This window comes from Sminthopsis crassicaudata, chromosome 2 (assembly GCF_048593235.1).
Source record: "Sminthopsis crassicaudata isolate SCR6 chromosome 2, ASM4859323v1, whole genome shotgun sequence".
Lineage (NCBI taxonomy): Eukaryota > Metazoa > Chordata > Mammalia > Dasyuromorphia > Dasyuridae > Sminthopsis > Sminthopsis crassicaudata.
The window spans coordinates 657,225,961-657,247,339 of record NC_133618.1 but is presented as its reverse complement, the minus strand read 5'-3'; the positions used below and the strand labels follow the sequence as shown (position 1 = coordinate 657,247,339).

The window sequence follows — 21,379 nt, the reverse complement described above, 5'->3', positions numbered from 1 at the left end:
AAAAGTATCTTAGCATGTATTTGGAAAAATAAAAATCTATTATAAAAATTATTAGTCAGCGGCTGCTTCATGATCTCCATTTGTGTTTTGCTAAAGGGGGTCTATTTGTAATTAAAACTTGACAATGCAAATCATGAGCAGAGCAAAAGAACAAAGTAATAAGCATCATGACATTTATTGTCACTTAATTCCATTAAGCAAGCGATTAAGTTTCAGAAGTCAAATTAAGTACAAGACCATAAAGAAAAAGAAAATATGAGACATCTTTGATATTAGTTCTGACCTACAAGTTAAGTATTTCACATTGTTTCACTATTTTTTGCTTGGAGTATGCTAGGTAAATAGGAAAATAAAATAATCATTTTGGAAGTTGGAGAATGGAATACGTTAAATTCTTATTATATTTAAAACAGACATTTTGGGCATAGCATTCAACTATAGTATGCAGGATAGTAAAAAGGATACAGTGATATCTTTACAAAGAATGCACACTCTAAGAGTGAAGATTTTTTTTTCTAATACCTTTCGGTCCCTGAATCCAGAATTCTTCTTCTTCTTTTCCTCTTCTGGTGGACCAAGATCATTAAGTTTTTTACTGGTTTCTTCATCACTTTCTTCACTTTCATCTTTATTTACTGATGGCGGAGATTCTGCGTGGGCTCTGTGACAGGCAAGAACATAATATGGACTCGTCCAATCGATAGGAAATATCACACAAACCAAACAAGACCCACCCACAGGATTAACAGGATCAACAGAAATAGATTTTTAGCTTTAGAAAAAAATCTAATGTGCAAACATAAGCATAAATCATTCTGAGTGTAATTAAGATCTTTAGTTTTGCAGGTTCTTTACAATATTAAAAACAATGAATGCCATGTGCCTAGAGGTTTTTTCTTCTATCAAGGATTGTCAAAAATTCATTCTGCCTTATTATGTTTTTTCTAACTACCTCAGGCCTTAGAGATCTCTCACATTTCTCATCTGTGTTTGGCACTTTTATGTTATCACATAAGTTATCACAGGTTAGGGCATTAAAACCACAAGAAAATAAAGAAAAGGAGAAATATTAGCTAATCCTTGACTAACCATAACATAATAAAAATTACAACCAACAAAAGGCATTTGAAGAAAGAATTCAATATTGAATAGAGTCTAAATACTTTAATCATAAATTTTGGGGTCAAAGAACAAATGATGACCAACTAGGGATTGAGAGTATCACAGATGGCATATTATTGTGTTTAATGATCTCTGAAAAAGCTGAAAAATTAACAAGCTGATGCAAAGTAAAATGTACCCCGTGCAAAGTAACAGCAATATTGTAAAATGATCAGCTGTGAACAATCTAGCTATTTTAAGCAAATACAATGATCCAAGACAACTTTAAAGGACTTAGGATGAAAAATGCCATCTATTCCTAAAGAAAGAAATGATGGTGTCTGAATACAGATTGAAGTGTACTCTTTTAAATTTTACTTTTCTTGAGTTTTTTTTTTTTCTGATCCTTTTACAACATGACTTTTATGGAAATGTTTTTTATGATTACACTTGTATAACCTATATAAAATTGCTTGCCTTCTTGAGGGGAAGAATTGGGGCAGATGGAAGAGAGGGAATTTGGAACTCAAAATTTTAAAACAAAATGTTAAAAATTGCTTTTACATGTAACTGAGGAAAAATACTAAAGAAATTTACACACACACACATACACACACACACTCACATTTAGAGCCTGACTGTAAGCGCACTCAAATGACAAAGAAACAGCTAGCTATTGAGCTTTGTTTTAAGTTCACAGTTTCATATACTCTTTTCTTTATCTGTTCCTTGGTAAATTTAAATGTTTATATTTTCCAAGTTTATAATAAAAATATGAAAATAGAAAATAAGAGAATCATACAAAATAAAATTGTAAGGGTTAAAAAGCCTCTAGAAGCAAGAAATACAGTTCAAGGCATGTGGGAGGACCTGAGGGATGAGAGGTTCTGAGGCGCAGGCGAGTCCTACGTGGAGGTGGGGCACAGCTCCATGAGGCGGTGTCTGATTCCAGGTACCACGCCTCCCTCCTTAGTGCTCTCAAAGCCTAGCACGCCTCCCTCCTTCTTCTCGGGCCAATCACTTTATGCCAGGTTCCTAGAGAACTTCCCCCTTCCCCCATATCATCAGTGGGGTATAAATATGTGCTATCTCAGAATAAAGTTCTCTTTTGCTTCACCCCTACCTAATGGTGGTCTGTCTCTATGGGATCAGGGTTGGTGCCCGAAGATGGGTAAGTGTGGCCTAGCCGTGCCATCAATGGACGGGCATTAAGAGTAGCTCTAAGGGGAGCTACCAGGTTAGAGTAGTCCATAGGGGTGTAACAAAAATGAACAATCCTGATTATATAAAATTGAATTTTTTTTTTTTTTTGCAAAAGTTTTTGTTGATTAAGATTCTAAGTTGTACAAAAGGTGCTAATCTACACTGGTAAAGGAAGTTTTACTCTCCTTAGAATTCAGTATTCCAATAAAATAAGAGGTCTGATCCCTACCCTTACTACCTTTTTTTGCACAAACAAAATCAAAGTGGCTAAAATTAGAAGGAAGACAATTAGAAGGAGAAAAGAAATCTTTACAGTGAGTTTCTCTGATAAAAAGTTCAATATTGAAGATGCCTAGGGAAATAATTCTAGTATATAAGAATAAGAGATATCTGTGAACAGATAAATGGTCAAAGGACATGAACAAGCTATCAACAAGAAAGAACCAGATAGCTGCAGGAAATAAGATATAGACATTTACCAACAATATAACAAATTTCAAATAGTTAATTAAGACAAAATTTCTTACTAAACTTTTTTTTTTTTTTAAACAAATGTTGACTTCTGCATTTTTCACGAATGGGAGTAGAAATAAGGAGTTTGAGAATCAGCAAGATCAAATTCTCAAGGTATTCAATGTAAGAAACAATCCATGGATTATGACTTAGGAAATACTTTAAATTTCATCTTATTTTTAAGCAAAAGACTCTTGATAAATTACTATAAAATGGAGTAGCAAATTTCCTTACTTCACAAGAGTGACCCAAGATAAATTAGTGTAATGATTACGATTCAATATAAATCACACTTACCAAAGATATTTTAAACACATATTGACATATTGTACAAAAAGGTACACCTGTTTATAAGCTGATGAGGCAAAATTAATGTTTTTCTAGCTTTTTAAAAATCTCCCCTATACTTTCCACTGGTAGAAATCTTTAGCAGCTAGAGACTATTTTAACTATCTTTGTATAGATTCTAATGATTTAGATAGAGAATCACAGAATCAAAAACTTGAGGGGAAGAAATGACATTTTCCCTTTTGGACTTTTCTTTAATGTTAAAAAAGGTCCCTATTATTAAATATTACATTCAATTATTACAAATACAAAACATGTCAGCAAGAATTCATAAAATATTTTTTATATGCCAGCTATTGTGCTATGCACAAGAAGATAAAAAGAAAGGCAAAAACAGTTTTCTTCTCTCTGGAAACTCACCATATAATGGGGGCAAGGGAAGGGTGTCAGACAATATCATATAAACAAACTACATATAAAATAAATTGGAAATCATCTCAGAAAAAAAAAAGCACCATTAAAAGAAATCAGGATAAGCTTCTTGTAGTAAGTTTTTGTAGGGACTTGAAAGTAGCCAGAAAAGCCTTGTGTCAGAGACAAGAAGGAAGAGAATTCTAGTTATGGAAGATAGATAATGACCAAAAGGAAAAAAACAAAGTCCAAAGAAATAACTCTCATATAGAGATTCAACAAAGACAATCTCTCTAGTGATTCTTTGATGGATATAAGTTCACCTGGCTCCATTTTTTTTTTTTAAACGCTGTGAAAGTATTTACTGAATTAGCAATGGAAATTAATGAAAGTGAAAATACCGAAAAGATTTACATCTTTGTCTGGCTTGTGTTTTTTCTGCAGTATTTTATGGTTTTGCTTTATATTTTGCATAAATGGTAAGGGCTGAGTTCCCTAAAAGAGAAATAATCTTCCTCAGCCAAAAGCTTTAATAGCCAAAATGTGAGATGAAAGTAAGGTTCCCTGGCTTGACTAGAAATTTAAAAAATTTCTACTCTGTGCATAGAGGAGCTACCATCAGAAGTTGAAGGTCCCTTATCATCATCTTCATTAAATTTCTATTCTGAGCATAGGGAAGCTACCATCAGAAGTTGAAGGTCCCCCATCAAGATCTTAATTATTTAATATCTGATAAATCCAAAGATTTCAGCTTCTGGGATAAGAACTCACTATTTGACAAAATTGCAGAGAACACTGGAAAATAATGTTAAAAAGATCAGCACAGACCTCATCTCACATCCCATACCAAAAAAAAGTCAAAACGGATATATGAGTTAGGTGTAAAGATATAAAAGATATAGTTGTAAAGGAATATTATAAGCAAATTAAGGGAGCAAGGAATAGTTTACCTATCAGTTCTCTGGAGAAGGGTGGGATTTATGGCAAAAGAAAAACTAGAGAACATTATGAAATGTAAAATGGATAATTTTAATTATGTTAAATTAAAAAGGTTTTACACAAATAAAAGCAATGTAACCAAGATTAGAAGGGAAGCAGAAAGCTGGGGAAAACTTTTACAGCTAGTATTTCTGATAAAGGCCTCATTTCTAAAAAATATAGAGAATTGACTCCAATTTATAAGAATCTAAGTCATCCCCCAACTAAAAAATGGTCAAAGGATATGAATAGACAATTTTCAGATGAAGAAATTAAGACCATCCAAAGTTATATGAAAAAATGCTCTAAATCAGTGTTAACTAGAGAAATGAAAAATAAAACTAAGCACCACCTCACATCTCTCAGATTGGCTAAGATGACAGGAAAAAATAATGACAAAATGTTGGAGGGGATGTGGAAAACAGATGCATTGTTGGTGGAGTTGTGAATCCAATCATTCTGGAGAACAATTTGGAATTATGCCCAAAAGGTTATAAAACTGTGCATATCCTTTGACCCAGTAGTGTTACTGGTCTATATCCCCCCAAAAAATCACATAAGAGGGAAAAGGACCTGTACAAAAAATGTCTGTAGCAGCTCTTTTTGTGATTACATGGAATTGGAAAATAAGTAGCTACCCACCAATTGGGAATGGTGAATAAATTATGATATATGAAAGTAATGCAATATAATTATTTTATTTAAAAAATGAGCAAGCTGATTTTTAAAAGCTTTGAAAAATTTACATGAACTGATGCTGAATAAAGCAAGCAGAACCAAGAAAACATTGTACACAATTAACAGCAACATTGTGATCAATTATGATAGAATTAGTTCTTCTCAGTGGTTCAGTGATCCAAGACAATCCCAATAAATTTTGGATGGAAAACACTATTCAGAACCAAAAAAAGAGAGAACTATGGAGACTGAATGTAGAACAACATGTACTATTTTCACCTTTTTTTTCCCCCTCATGGTTTTTTCCTTTTGTTCTGATTTTTCTCTCCCAATACATATGGAAATATGTAAAAAATGAATGTACATATACAACAAAAATGTTTTTACATGTAAATGGGGAAAATAATATTTTTAAAAATAAAGTTCAAATAGGCAGAAGATCACATCCCAGAGCGTATAATAACTATATTTCTGATCAGTTAGAAAGCAAGACTTCTTTTTATTTATTTTCTCCCATGAGACAAGTACTTTTATTTGAACAATGCCATTTTCCAATGAATCTGAAAACCAAACTTCTCAAAAGAAATCTGCACACACACAGTAAACTATTGAAAAAATAAGAACTCAACACATAATAACAGCCTTAAGTGATGATAAAACAAAACCTAAGTATTTAGCAATACTTCCAGGTTCAAATTAGATAATAGCTAGCTTTTATGCTGTGCTTCAAAAATTACAAAGTACTTTACAAATATTAGCTTGTTTGTGAATTGAGCAGAACTAAGAAAACATTGTACACCAGTAATAGCAATACTGTACTGTGATCAACTTTGAATAAAATAACTATTCTCAGCAATACAACAATCCAAGACAATTCCAAAGGACTCATAATGAAAAATGCTATGCACCTCCAGAGAAAGAACTAATGGAACTCTGAACATAGACTGAATCACACTATTTTTCACTTTCTGTAATTTTATGTGAGTGGTTTTTTGTTGTTTTTTACTTTAGGTCTGTGTCTTCTTTCACAACATGATTATTGTATGTTTTATATTATTGAACATGTATAACCTATATTAAATTCTTTATTATTCCAGGAAGAGAGAAAAATTGGAACACAAAAATTTTTAAAAATCAATGTTTAAAACTGTCTTTACATATAACTAAAGAAGAAAGTAAAATATTATTTTAAAATATTATCTTGTTCTATCCTCACAACAACACTAGGAAGTAAGTGTTATCGTTGTTTCCACTTTATGGTTGAGGAAAGAAGCAGATAATGATTAAGTGATTTTTCAGGATCACACAATTCTTAAGTATCTGAGGTTAGACTAGAACTCAGATATTTCTGAACCCAGAACCAGAGCTCTGCCATCAAGATATCTAGCAAAAGATCCTTTTTGAGGAGCTCATAATCTAAAGGAGGAGATAACATGCAAACAATTTTGTATATATGTGTAAATATATATATATATATATATATATATATATATATATATATATATATATACACAAAAATATAAAATATACAAAGGACAAACTGGACAATCTTAGCAGTAAAACAATAAAATTAAGGGAGACTAGGTTTCATTGAAATGGCTAAACAGCTTGAAATGCTAATGAAAGAATAACATTTAAAGGCATAATAGGCTACTTTTAATTTTGTAAGGAATTAAAAAAAAATTTACCTTACCATCTTTCTCACTTTTGCTGTCCCATATGCCATAAATATATCACAAAAATACTAAACCCAGTTCAGTTTTAACTCAAGCTACAAGTTAAATTTACAATTAGTCCAGTCTGAGATAGGCAAGATATAGCCCCATACTGGGTTCATATTGTACTATTTCTCTAAAAAAATCGCAATGCTTTAAATTTGTATCTAGGAAGCAGGTAACTTCTATTTCACAAGTTCTAGACCAAATCATAGATCTGAGCTTGCCAAATCTCTATGAAAATCCCCAAGATTACCTAGTTCTATATCAAGGATCTATGATTCTTGGCTGACCAAGAGATTATAACTGGACAACCCAGATCTTTTCCCAAAGTCAAAAGTGACTACTTCTTCACTATTAAATTGAGAAGGTGTGATCATATGGGAAAATTATTGCATGGAATAACTATGCAATTCATACAGGGTACAGACCAATATCTATCACATTCCAAACTAGAATTCAAGCATCTAGTTCTAGGCTGCTCACAATGCCATCAGCCCTGAAGAAGGCATGGTTCCCTCACTGCACAACAAATACATCAGAGCTCTAACATTCTACCTCCTTTAAGAGGTTGATCTCTAAGAGAGTACCTTTAAAACAGGAACAGAGCTAAGAGCCGTGGATCTGACAAAGATGCAGGAGAGATATCACTTAAACAAAGGAGAGGAAAAATTCATAATAAATAAGTTTAGCTTCTGATCACAACACTTGAACTGAAATTTCAACTCTTTTCTTCTCAATTGTGTTTTATTTTTCCAAATACATGAAAAATTAGTTTTCAACATTCATTTTTGTAACATGTTGTATTCCTAATTTTTTTTCCTCCCCTCTCTTCTCCCTTCCCTAAGATAACAAGCAATCTGATATAGGCTTATACAGTGGCCCTCAAACTTTTTAAATAAGGGGCCAGTTCACTGTCCCTCAGACTGTTGGAGGGCCGGACTATAGTAAAAACAAAAACTTACACTCTGTCTCCGCCCCTCAGCCCATTTGCCATAACCTGGGGCCGCATCCGGCCCACAGGCCGTAGTTTGAGAATCTTTGGGCTTATATATGTGCAATCCTTTTAAACATATTTCCACATTTGTCATTTTGTGTAAGAAAAATCATATCAAAGGGGGAAAAACATAAGAAAAAACAAACAAAAACCAAAAAAGGTGAAAATATTATACTTTGATCCACATTCTGTCTCTATTGTTCTCTCTCTGGATGTGAATAGTATTTTACATCCAAGTCTATTGGAATTGTCTTGGATCACCACATTACTGAGAAGAGCTAAGTCTATCAAAGTTGATTATCACACAATATTTCTGTTACCGTGTATCATGTTCTCCTGGTTCTGCTCACTTTACTCAGCATCAGTTCATATAACCATTTTCAGTCAGTGAATAAACGTTTATTCATTGCTTACTATGTGCCAGGCAAAATCTAAGTGCTAGACATACAAAAAGAAGCAAAAGATAATAGTCCCTGTCCTCAAGGGGTTTACAAACTAATGGGAAACAACATGGAAACAAATGTACAAGAACTCTGTATGTAGGCTAAATAAGTAACATTAACAGAATGAAGGTACTAGAACTTAAAGGAGTTGGGAAACAGTTCTTGTAGAAGATGAGATTTTACTTGTGACTTAAAAGAAACCAAGGAAAGCAGTAGGTAGGGATGAGGAATAGGAACATTTTGGACATGGAGGAATGCCAGAGAAAATTCCCAGAGCTAAGATAGAGGGTCTTGTTCATGGAACAGCCAGGAGGCCAGCATCACTGGATTGAAGAGTACATAGTAAGGAGTAAAGTATAAGAAGACTGAAAAGAGAAGAGAGAGATAGATCATGAAGGACTTTGAATACCAAACAGAAAATTTTTGCATTTGATCCTGGAGGGGAATCATGGTTGGAGCTGTATGTACCTTAGAAAAATCATTCTGGTAGATGAATAGAAGATAGACTGAAGGGGGAAAAACTTGAGGCACCAATAGGCTATTGTAATAATCTAAGCATTAGGTGGTGCAGCCAGAACCAGGGTGGGGCTGTGTGAGAAGAAAGGAGGCGGAGTATTGCAGAGGTGCATTTGACAGGCCTTGGTACAGCTTGGATATGAGGGAAGAGAGAAGGCAAAGTAAGAGACAGTAAAGAGTGGAGAAAGATGCCTGAAGTATAAGACTAAGGGACTGAATGGTATTGCTCTTGACAAGAATAAAAAGTTAAGGGTGGGAAAGACATGAGTATGTTTGTAGACAGTAGAAAAGGAGTAGTGAGAGGAAAAGTGAACATAAATGAGAGGGAGGAAGTCAGTCACAAGGGGGCAATGTGCTGAAGGAGATGGGATTAAATGGGACACCATGAAAGAGGACAGGTGTGAGCTTTGTTAAGGATTAAGTCCGCCTCATTACATGAGACAAGGATGAAAGAGGAGAGAGGGGCAGAAGACACCTGAGTGTCAAGAGAAGAGGAGGAGGAGAAAAAAGGGAGATCATGGTGAATGGCTTCCACTTTTTTCTGTAAAATGTCAGGCAGATTTTCAGCTAAGATGATGGAGGGAGGTTAAATCATGGGAGGCGTAAGCAGGGATGAAAAGGTTTGGAAGAGCTGCTGTGGAGTGTGGCTCAGTGCCTGATAAAGAGAGTATGGTAGGATTGCCTAGCAGTAAGGAGGACCCAGTTAAGGTTGTGGGACATAAACTTGCAGTGGGCCCAGTTAGAACGGTTGCATGATTTTCTCCACCTTCATTCGCCTGAATGCTGTGTAGGAGCAAAGGCAGTAGATGGTGAGTCTGATCCAAGGCTGAAGCTTGGTATGGTGCAATCAGCAAAATAAGAGGGCTAGCAGCTCAAGAGAAGAGGTCAGTGTAGAGTTGATCTAGTTCGCCATGGGGTCACTAAAGGACTCATCTTAGAAGTCACAGATTTTCTAAAATTCTTTTTTTTTTAATCTGGAAGTGAAAGTACCAAACCATCTGAGGATATAATCAGCATGAAAACCTGGCAATCTATGAATCAAGTATATTCAATCTCAAATGACAGCTAGACTGTATGAAATCTTTTATTTCATATACACATATTTGCAACATTAAAAGACTGACAACATAATATGATAAAAATGAAATCAGGAAAATTGCTTCTCTGGGATACAAAAGCAAGAAGAGAAAAAAATATCAGCTACTTGAGTGAACCTACCTCTTCCATAAGAGGCCCGTGCTTGCTGCAACTGCAGATGTTCCCAGGAAAGCTGCCATCATCAGTCGGCGCCTACTCTGAGTAAGCTGTGATGATCCATAGTACCGTCGGGAAACAACAGCCAGCCCTGCGGCAGCAGGGAAAAAACGAAAACAGAACATCCTGTGGATAAAAAGTAGAAACACAAAGTACTAATTTTGGGGAGTACTTTTTATTATCCTTCTCATCAGCACTTCCAATCCTCAAATGATACTCTAAGTAGCAATCATCAAAATAATTTGATGTTGGTTAAAAAGAAGATCAGTGGAATAGATTAAATAAGGATAAATAAAAAGAATTGAATTTAAAAAAAACAGAATCTGATAACTTGATCATAAATGACTTCATGAAAAACTGTTTTGAACAAGAAGTTTTGGGAATACCATAAAGCTGCTCAGCAGAAATTAGGTTTAGATCAATGTTTTATACCATAGACTACAATGAATTCAAAATGAGTAAATAATGCTAAGTGTTAAAGATTACACCATAAAAATATTAGAAAAGAATTAGAAAATTCTTAGAAATAATAATATTAGAAAAATATTATTCCACCTCCCTGAAATATAAATAAAAATGCAAATCAAAACAGTTCTGGGGTTTTGCCTCTTAATAAATCGGCAAATAATGACATATAATGGACAAATAATGGAAATAGGGTTGTGTTGGAAAGGCTACAGAAAGATAGGCACAATGAAGTTGGTCCAATCCTTCTGGCATGGAAATTTGGAATAAATCTAAGAAAGTGATGAAAACATAATTATCTTCTTCCTCAATAATCTCACTGCTAGACATAAACATTAAGATATTAAAGGCAGAAACAAAAATCTTAAATATACTAAAGCATGTATTATGGTACTTTTGATGGTACAAGATAGCAAGAAATAAGAAAATAAACAAAGACTGAGAAATGTCAACACAAATTGTAGAAAATAGAATTTTATTGCACTGTAAGAAATAATACAGATGAAGAATTTCTAGACATATGTAAAGATTTAAATGAACTAACAAAAAGTAGCACAACAATATACACATACATAATGACTACAAAAACAAACAAAACAAAATCTCTACTGCTTTATATTTATGTGGAAAAGTGGCATGATATAGCAAAAAGAACACAGGTTTTGGAGTTGTAAGACTTAAAATCTTGACTGATACATATAGTAGAACCACTTTAACTCCTTAATCTATATAATGAAAGAATCGGATCAAATGGTCTATTAAGGTCATTTCTAGCTCCACATCTACAAATGTATAATGACCAAGTTTATCTCTAAAAAGAAACTTTTTAAAATGTGACTTCATTCTTTTTTTTTTTGCAAAGTATTATAGATAGTAAACTGTTCAATCAATGCTCAGCCAATGCGCTGTTGGTTTGTTGAACTGATTTTTCCCCTCTTTCTTTTCTATTTCTTGTTACAAGTGACAGTTCTCTAGGTAGAGGGATAGTAAAAGAAATGAAAAGTAAAATAAATTCTCCTAAGCCCTAAGTTCTAAGATTCCTCAGATTCTATCAATCTCAAAGCATAAAGCAATTGCTCCCTTCAAATTACTTATTATACTGAGGGCAATCATGTATGTCCAGAACCATACGAATCCTGCAGAGATCACAAAAGAAAGTTTTTCTGCTCATTAAGCTTTTATTCTAGTTAAACAAGCTATATAAGAAAAAATGAAGAAAAAAATCTTACAAAATCTAAGTGCAAAATATGATTTTGTGGATAGTAAACAATGCCAAGAAATAATGACTAAAAAGTGAAGTTGGTAAGCAATATCCTAATGGAAGAGAAATCTTCATTTGAATCATTTTAGTCACTTATAAGCATTTATTACAGGCCAGGCATTGTGCTAAATACTAAAGAGATAACAAAGAAAGGCAAAAAAAAGTTCCTACTTCAAAAAGCTTGAGATCTAATAGTGGGGGAAAGAAAAAAAATTTATATATATATATATATATATATATATATATGTATATATATATATATATACATATATATATATATATATATATATATCAATATATCACTAGATAATTTTCAGGGAGGTAAATCCTTCCTAGAAAATGGTGTGAAAGTAAAAAAACAAGACTGCTGATATATTGAATCTATGGGAAATAGGAGATTAGGTTTCCTTGACCATCAAAAACTATAATAATTTGTTGAAGACTGCTGAAAAACTTCCACATACAAATTTTTTATTCCAGAACACTAATTCTGGTTAATATGCACTTTGCCTAACACAATTACCATGAAATAACCCATAAAATGCAGGCGAGAGAAGAGGCAATGGCCGACAGGATGGGATAGGAGGGGCAAAAAAGGGACAAGAGCAATCTGCCATCTCTAATCCCTCTTTTCAGCTGAGTGGTGAAACTGTATCTTGCAGGAGAATGGGGGTGGAGAGAAACTTCCCTGGGTTATCACCATCTCATTTACCCACAAATTTAGCCAACTTTTCCATTTTTTTCTATTTTTTCATCACAGTTGAAAGATCACTCTTAACACTTTTTGGAATGGATTAAGGAACACTTGTGAATACTTTCACAAATACTTTCCTCCTTTTGTAGTGTGAGAAATAATACTCTTTTGAGCCCCCTAAAGGGGTGAATAAACAGACTCAGATAAGTGAAGTTGACCCACACATCTCACAGGTATCAGAGTCAACAGTTTGCCTGTAATTCCATTCTAACTCCACTTCCTCTACTCAGAGTTTCCATTGGAGGAAACCCTTCATTCATCTCATATGTAACATGTCCCCCCTCCCCTGTGTATTGGGGGAAGTTTAAGCGGTTTTCATGTCTTGTAGTTCCTAAATTATTAATGCATCACAAGTCAGGACCTACTCTAGATGACATGGCTAGCTGATGACTATGGAGCAACAAAAACTCTTGTTATTCCTTATCTGCTTCTTTCAAAATCCTCTATGTTTGAACTACAAGCACTACTGCTGACCAAGATAGAATAGAGCACTGAGCTGACTCCTCCAATTCCTTATCTTTACAGCCAAGTTACAGCATCTGTGGAAACAGAACATTGTTCTTCCACCATTTCTCACAGCAGATATGAGGAATCAAGGATTCCTTAGCACCAAACTTGAAGCCAATATCAGGTGTGAACATTAGCCCAAGAAATTTATCTAACATCTTTATTTTCTTATTAAGTTTATCACTGACTTTGAACGTTTTGGCCTACAGTCCAAAGGACTTAATACTATTCTTTGGAGGCATAATTACAATACAAAACTTGAGTTATAAAAGCAAACAATGGAAATATGCAATAAAAGTATCTGGAGCTCTTTACACTTAGAGTGAACAAGGCCAGAGAAGTGCCCAGTAGGATACCAGCCACCCCACAATCCTACATGCTTGGTGCCTCGCATTTTTTCCCTATTGCTCAAAGCCACAATTGTGTATAGTTCTGAATATTCTTAAAGTTAGATGTACTAATGTAGAGGATTGCCTAAATATACAAAATTCCCAGAGAGTGAGGCACTAACAACTTAGAGTGACTCCCCATTTCTTACTGGATAAAATTCAAATGTTTTTTGGCTTACATTTTAAGGTCCTTTGTTATTTGGCCCTAGCATACTTTTCTAGACTTATCTCCCCAAAGTTATATCCTAGGTCTCCTGCTTTTTATGATTATTATCAGTTCCACAGGACTTATCTGATTCACCAGTGTGTGTGTATGTGTGTGTGTGTGTGTGTGTGTGTGTGTGTATGTGTGCATGTGTGTATTCACAGGCCTAGTATCTCTGCTGAATTTTTAGCTCCACATCTCCAATTGCCTATTAAACATTACAAACTAGATCCTCTGAAGATATATTAACCTTAACAGATCAAAAACTGAACTCATTATTTTCCCTACCCAAATCCTTCCCTTCCTCTCTTCTAAACTTAATTAATTTCACTAAAGGCATCACCATTTTTCCAGTCTTTCATATGAGAGACATTACAAAGGAGTATCAAGAAAGCTCAGCAACACATTGAATATAGGGAGCAAGTAAAGTCTGAAGGAAAGTCATGAGTTGAAAATACCTAACTTTTGATCCAGGTGATTGGGAAGATGATATTGCCCTCAACAGTAATGGGGATGCTAAAAGAAAACCATAGCCAACGAATATAAACAAATTTGTTTACAAGTTTCTCTGACATAGAAACAGAATTTATAAAAGTAAGAAACATTCCCCACATGATAAATGGTCAAAGGATGTGAACAGGTAGTTTTCAGAAGAAACCCAAAATTATCCATAGCTATGTGAAAAATGCTCTAAATCACTAAAAATGAGACAAATACAAGTCAAAAGAACTCTGAATTACTATCATATTTATCAGAAATGACAAATGCTAGAGAATAAGTGAAAATAGGTAGACTAATGAACTGTTGGGGGGAGTTATGAACTAGAACAACTATTTTGGAGAACAATTTGGAACTATGCCTAAAGGGCTAATAAACTAATAAACATGCCCTTAGACTCAGAACTACCACTCCTAGGTTTATATCCCAAAGGAATCAAAAAGAAAAAAAAAAGACCTATATTTACAAAAATATTTATAGCAGCTTTTTTGTGTGTGTGTGGCAGCCAAAGAACTAAAAATTAAGGAGATGGTTCATCATTTGCTGGTGCAATAACTCTTTCTTCACACCCCTTCCCTATTAAAATCACTGCTATCCACTCCCTACTGACCTTAACTTCAAGACCACAATTTTTCTTGGATTCTAGAATGCAGCTGATCAAAACAGCAGCTATTTGATTTTTCATGGAAAATCAGATAAACCTCTTTTATTGAGAAAAACCTGCAGTTAAAGACTTATGTGCATGCCCCTCAACTAATCATAGACTTTTCCACTTTGGGTGTTAACCAATCATAAAATTGTATTGCTTCATTCTATTTTTAGTGTGCTTCAATCAGTATAAATATCAACACCCTCAAGAAATAGGAGGCCTTGACTGTGAGGAAGTCTTATACTCCTTAGTATATTGATTAATCATGCTAAGAGCTCTCAGTGATTTTTGTTACTGCCTACAATGTTCTAGTTCACAGAAAAGAAAGAATTTGGAACTCAGAGTTTAAAAAAAGGATAACTTTCTTTTCTTTTTTTTTGGGGGGGGTGTGTGACACAATTGGAGTTAAGTGACCTCCCCAGGAAATATTAAATGTCCTGAGGATGGATTTGAACTCAGATTTTCTTGACTCCAGAACCAGTATCTGCCCTTCCCCCAAAAAAAGATCATTTTCTTGAAAGAGACAACAGAAAAGTTGTCCACAACAAGAATGGTCAATGTCTCATTTTGCTCTGGTTCAAAGATATCTAGAGTACTGGGTTCAATTATGGGCATGACATTTTAGGAAAGCCATTAAATAAGCCAAAGAATGTCTAATCCAAGGCACCTAGGATGATAATGGATCTCAGATTCATGCCATGCAAAGATTAGCTGATGGAAAAAGAATGTTTAGCCAGGAGAAGAGAAGACTTGGAATATGAAGTGTCTGAAGGATGTAGAAAAGGTTTATACTTCCCAGAATTAAAAAATTTCAAATTTGGAAGAAACCTCAACAGCTGGTTCAACACTACTTAAAAGAAAAAAAACTTCCTCTAAAACATACACAAGTCAATCATTTTGTCAACAAATCTTTATTAAGTGCTTACCATATCCTAGTACTGTACCAAATACTAGGGATACATGAGAAAATTTGCCAGAGAATGGTACTTGCAAGACTGTGGAAACAGTGTAAACTGAAGATAATCCTAGAGGAAAGCACTAGGGGGGAAGGGGAATGAGAAAGGAATAGGGAAAAGAACCAGAAAAATTCTTGAGCAAGAATTTTATTAGCCCTTTAGGCATAGTTCCAAATTGAGCAACTTGAGCAAAGTTTTGAAGGCAGGGAAACAAGATCAGCCAGGGCAAAGGTATAACACTGGTAGATGACAGGTGTTATGCAAGAAACAGCCAGAGAAGGAAAGTGTAAACACACTTCTACCCATAGTTGCAATCAAACAGGACCTGCCTGACTTTCACCTTTCAGTCCTTCAAACATCTGCAATGATTCACCATGTCCTTCCCAAGTTCTTTACTTCCCCAGCTTAAAGTCTTAGTTCTTCAATCTACCGACATGTGGCATGATACCAGAGACCCTCCTCCAGACAAACCACCCACCTGAGCTTCTGAAATTTTTTCCACTTCCAACCCCTTTTCACCTGAGAAATTTTTAATAACTAGGTATAGAAATCAGACATTTCCTGGTTATAAATCATAATTCACAACCCCTGCATTCAGTTAGGAGTTAATATATGGGATCATGACCCACAGTTTAAAAACAGAAAGCTAAATGACCTCCAAGATTCATTCTACCTATAACAGTTTATTTCACAGTAGTTATAATGTAAATATGCTCAATCCTTTGGGAAAAGGAGGATCAAAGTATAACTTTATTAGACATTTTTTAGTTATGATCGAGTCACTCCACCTCCCTCTGTCTTAGTTTTCTCTTCTCTAAAATGGAAGTGATAACTAAAGCACTTACCTCATGAGGCTGTTTTGATGATCAAATAGATTATAGAGGTAAACTGCCTTGTAAAACTTTAAAGTTTCATATAGAATAACAACATTATTATTGATATTAATATTATTGTTTACTGAACTACAAATGTAGATATCAGAAGGAGTCACGATAAACCATTGAAAAGCAACAAAACAGTAGAATCTGACTACATGAATACAATTAAAACTATATATTCAATTTATTTCCATGAACTGCCTCAAAATTTAAATCCCTACAATGTAGAGGCTAGGGGAAAAATGATAGACCACTTTAAAAAACACTTTACGATTTGCCAAAGGACAATGCATATAAAATCTCATTTGACATTTAGAATCACTTTATAAGATAATAACTTTGCTTTCTAATTGAAGAAACTTAGGCTAAATGAGTTAAGTGGAATGTTCAATGTTAAGTATTATGTGGCAGAGATTGTTAGGAATTTAGGTTTTCTGACTTCAAATCAACATAATTTCCCCTACATAATGCTACCTCAGGATGACTTATCAAGGTACACTGCCAATTAATGATTGGCATTTGAAATCTTCTCTCTAAAATATATTGTTCTCTGTTTCAGTTTCCTTGGGGTCTCTGGGAGCAGCCTTCCTTTCAGTTCAGTAATCACTACAAGTGCAGTCAGGGATTAAAGTCCAAATCCTTTTTGTCTCTTTCCAAGTCTTGTCTCTTTTCCTGGGGCCTGGTTAGCTTTCCACTGTCTTAGTACCTTGTAAGAATCCTTTGTTTCAAGTTCAGAGTTCTGGCCCATACCAGGCATTATTGACAGAATGAGGGTGTTTACACCTTAGAAATCAAGTTTTGACTGAGAGTATTTCCCGTTAGTATAAACATGTTCCATGATTTAGGAAAGGACACAGACTTTTTTTTTTTTTAAGCCATAAATACCTTCTATTATTATAAAAGGAGTAAGATTCATCACATATCATTTGTACACTTGGCAAAACACTACAAAATTGTTTCTTTAGATGGATACACTATTCTAAAACGGGTCAAGAAAACTTCATTCTTCTACCTCCTGAGATTCTCAGGACATTTCTTCACAAGAACCCCTCATTATCTTTCTCATCCACACTTTAAATTTTTTGAGGATGAATCAATCACACTTATGCTGCTTCCAATGCTACCTCAGGGCAAGATGAAACAGATGAAATTTCCACAAACCTTAAAATTCTCATTCTGCTTTTCTAGATTATAAATTACATTCTACTTTGATACTGGGCAATACTGGGAAACAGCTGTTTGCAAAGTACATTTATGATTCCCAATCACAAACAGCACATTAAAGAAGCAAAACTCTCTTACAACATTAGCAGCAGCTAATGCACTGGGTCATGACCTTTACATTCTATCTGGTGCCTCTAAGTAAACTGAGGGAGCAAAAACAAAAGTTCTAATTGCATATCCCAGGTGATTGCATATCCCAGGTGATCATTTTAAATCTCTGAACTTTAGGAACTGTCTACTTAGTCTCTTGGCTCAGATCTCTCATATGGCTGTGTAAAGTAATAAATTACCATTGATGTCTATCACAGGACAGATACAGTGGGTGATAGATGAAATTAAGCATACTAGTTTCATTGAAAAGGGATTACAAGAAAAGATAAGAATAATGTGACCAGAACACAATACAGATCCATAAATCCATAGGGCATCTCTATACAGAAAAGCCAGTGTTTAATGTTGGGTTCCACATTTCAGGAAGAATATTGATACATTACTACAGCAGATAGTTGGAATGATAAAGGGAGATCAATAGTCAAATATGTAATAGTTAACAAAGCATCTACTATGGGACAAGCATTGTGCTAAGTAAGTACTGAGGATACAATTTGGAAAAATAAAGATAGTCTTTGTTCTCATGGAGCTTACAAGAGCATGGTCCAAAAGGAGAAGACAAAACACAAAAGGAAACAGTGAAAGGGCTAGCCTGGGAAAGTACTTTGCAAGAGGACAAGGTGGAAAAGTCGGAAAAGTTCTAGATTAGTACAGCTAGGTGAAAAATAGGGTCTTCTGGATAAGTTGTCTCCTTAAATGGAAGTATAGAGTTCATGGCATCAGCTTCCAATAAGAGAGGCAGAAGGTAATGATGGTGTGGAATATTAAGGCTAGCTAATGATGAAATTATCTCACTAATGAGCTTCCTGGAGCACAAGGGGTGGAAGGGGAATCAGAGAAGTCCTGGAGTGCTACAGCTAAGTGAAAAATGAAAGATTTATTTAATAGCCACTCACTAATGTTACAAGATCTTAATCTCAGATTGCTGCTACCATCTGCCTCCTTTTTGTCCCCTCACATAGTTCTGAATAGAACAGGAGGAAGTCATATAATCATGCTGACCTGATATATAAAATCATGTTATCCAACTTAGACTGGACCTTTACTACAAAAAGGTAATCTTTTTATTCTTCTCTAATTCACTATCCACAAAAGCTTTTCCAGTCTTTGACTTCTCTTCTTAAGGCATTTATACCTCCTTCCTCCCTTTTGCCTCCTTACACCAAAGACCTTGTCTCTTATTCTACTGATAAAATGGAGACCATTCTACATGAATTTCCTCTCTTTCATTCTTTTCATCTCAAAGCCCTTTGATATCATCCCTTGTTCCCCCAGTATTCCTCCTTGCCAAGGACAACTTTCTACTAATGTACTCTTGGTCCCTTCTCCTCTTATCTTGCAGTTTATAACCTCTCTCTTTCTCTAATCTTCACCCTCTCCTTCTACTAGTTCTCACTTTGTTGCCTTCAAGTGTAAAGTGCTGAAACTCTGAGTTAATGCCCTGGAATCAGACAACCGAGCACTTAAGGCTAATTACCATTTTGGACAATATTAGCATATGCTTGGAAAATGGCCCTTTCCCACTATTCTGTGCTGGCTAGATCTTTAGGTGTAGGCAGAGAATTATAGGAGGTTATTAAGGGATGGAGTAAGAGAAGCCAGAGTCACTTTGGCTGTCGAGGAGGAGAAGGGAGATCCTATGTCCATTCTCTTCATTTCTACAATAAAGACCAAAGACATTTGTTTATCCTGATTCTGACTGATTCCAAGACATCCAGGGTACTAACTCGGTCTTCACATTCAAGTATGTCCAAGCCTTCCCCATCTTTAAGAAAATTTTTTAAAAAAAGCCACACTTACAACATTCACTGGAGTTTACTTATTCCTCCCAATTATGGTCCTATTGCTCTCCTGCCTTTCTCAGCCAAAACCCTTGAAAAAGCTCTCTGTCCTTACTCCCTTTTTACTTGTTCCTCAGCCCTTCAAAGTATGGCCTCTGACTTCTTGGCCAATATTTGCCACTGCTAATAACTCTTTGCTCTTAGATAATCTTTCCTCTCTAGGTTTTCATGACAGGACTCCCTCTGGTTCTCCTCCTACACATCTGACCACTCCTTCCCCTTCCTTTTGCCAGTTCAAAACATATTTCACCACAACTGTGGATGTTAACCGAGGCTCTGTTTTAGGCTTACTACACTTCTCTCTAACCTCATTACCTTCCACTGTTCTATGCTGATGACTTCCAGATACAGATATCCAGCTCTAGCATCTCCCACTAAGCTTTGATTGTTGTCATCATTTGTTGCTGAAGCTGCTGAGGGCCGCAGTAGAGTCAGGAGTCAGAAAGATTCCTCTTCCTGAATTCAAACCCAGCTTCAGACACTAGCTGGGTCAGCCTACGTTACTTAACGTTACTTAATCCTGTGTGCCTGTTAGACATTCTGAAATAGATATCCCACAGGCCTCTCCAATCCAACATATTCAAGAAGAATTCATGGTCTTCTGCCCAACTTTTCCTTTCTCCAACCTTCCCTCTTTCTGTCAAAGGCACTACCATTCATAACCCAATGTGCCATCCTCCACTCCCCCCTCCTCCCTCACCACACACATCCCATTATCCATGTGCTCTGTTTCTCCACAACACCTTTCACAGTTATGGCCTTTTCTCTTCTCACAGTTATAATCTTAGCCCAGGCCACGTCATTCATCTAGATTACTGCCAGTCTCCTCACTGATTTCTCTGCCTGCTTCAGCAGGTCAGTCCCCTACAATACCCAAAGCCATTATCCTTAGACACAGACCCTACCATTTCACTCCCCTATTCAACAAACTCCAGTAACTTTTGGACTATCTCTTATCAAATATGAACTTCTTTGTTTAATTTTAAAGACATTCCCAACCTTACTCCTACCTAGCTTTACAATTTCATTGTACATGACTCTACCTTCAGCAAAGTGAAACAGCAGGAGTGGCCTTTCTCTGTGTCTTAATCCTGACATTCTAACTCTTCTTCCTCCATGTCTCCTGCTTTATCTCGGCCTCAAGGAACTTCCCTCTTCTTTTAAGATACAACTTAAGCACCACCTACAAATAATGCTTCTACCTACCTTATATTACACTATTTTGTATTTGTACCCTTCATTTTTATTCAATGCATTGGTTCAACAAGTCCATTGCATTCCCACCAGAGTTAGCTCTTTGAGAGCAGGGATTGTGTTCTTCATTCTTATTTATAGCCCCAGCGCCTAGCATAGTAAGTACTAAATAAATATATGCAGACCCACTGACAAGGGAACAGAAGAAATCAAGAGATATGATAACTGTCTTCAAATATCTGAAAACACATTGAAGAGGGTTCTAGTTGGCATTAAGTTAACGATCTAAGAACAATGGGTGTAAGTTATAAAGAAGCAAATTTATGATTAATGTCAAGAAGTACTTTCCA

At 35.3% G+C, this 21,379-nt stretch overlaps 1 protein-coding gene across 3 annotated transcripts in view; it reads right to left on the bottom strand.

Annotated features, from left to right (window-relative positions):
* Positions 1-21,379, bottom strand: part of MICU1 (mitochondrial calcium uptake 1) — a 210,775-nt gene that overhangs the window by 155,068 nt on the left and 34,328 nt on the right. For all 3 annotated transcript variants that reach the window (XM_074296868.1, XM_074296869.1, XM_074296867.1), the window contains exons 2-3: positions 10,062-10,223; positions 523-661 (exon numbers count right to left, since the gene is read on the bottom strand). In XM_074296868.1, coding sequence (XP_074152969.1) covers positions 523-661; positions 10,062-10,222 — 300 coding nt within the window. In that variant the 5' untranslated portion in view covers position 10,223. The remainder of the gene's footprint in view (positions 1-522; positions 662-10,061; positions 10,224-21,379) is intronic.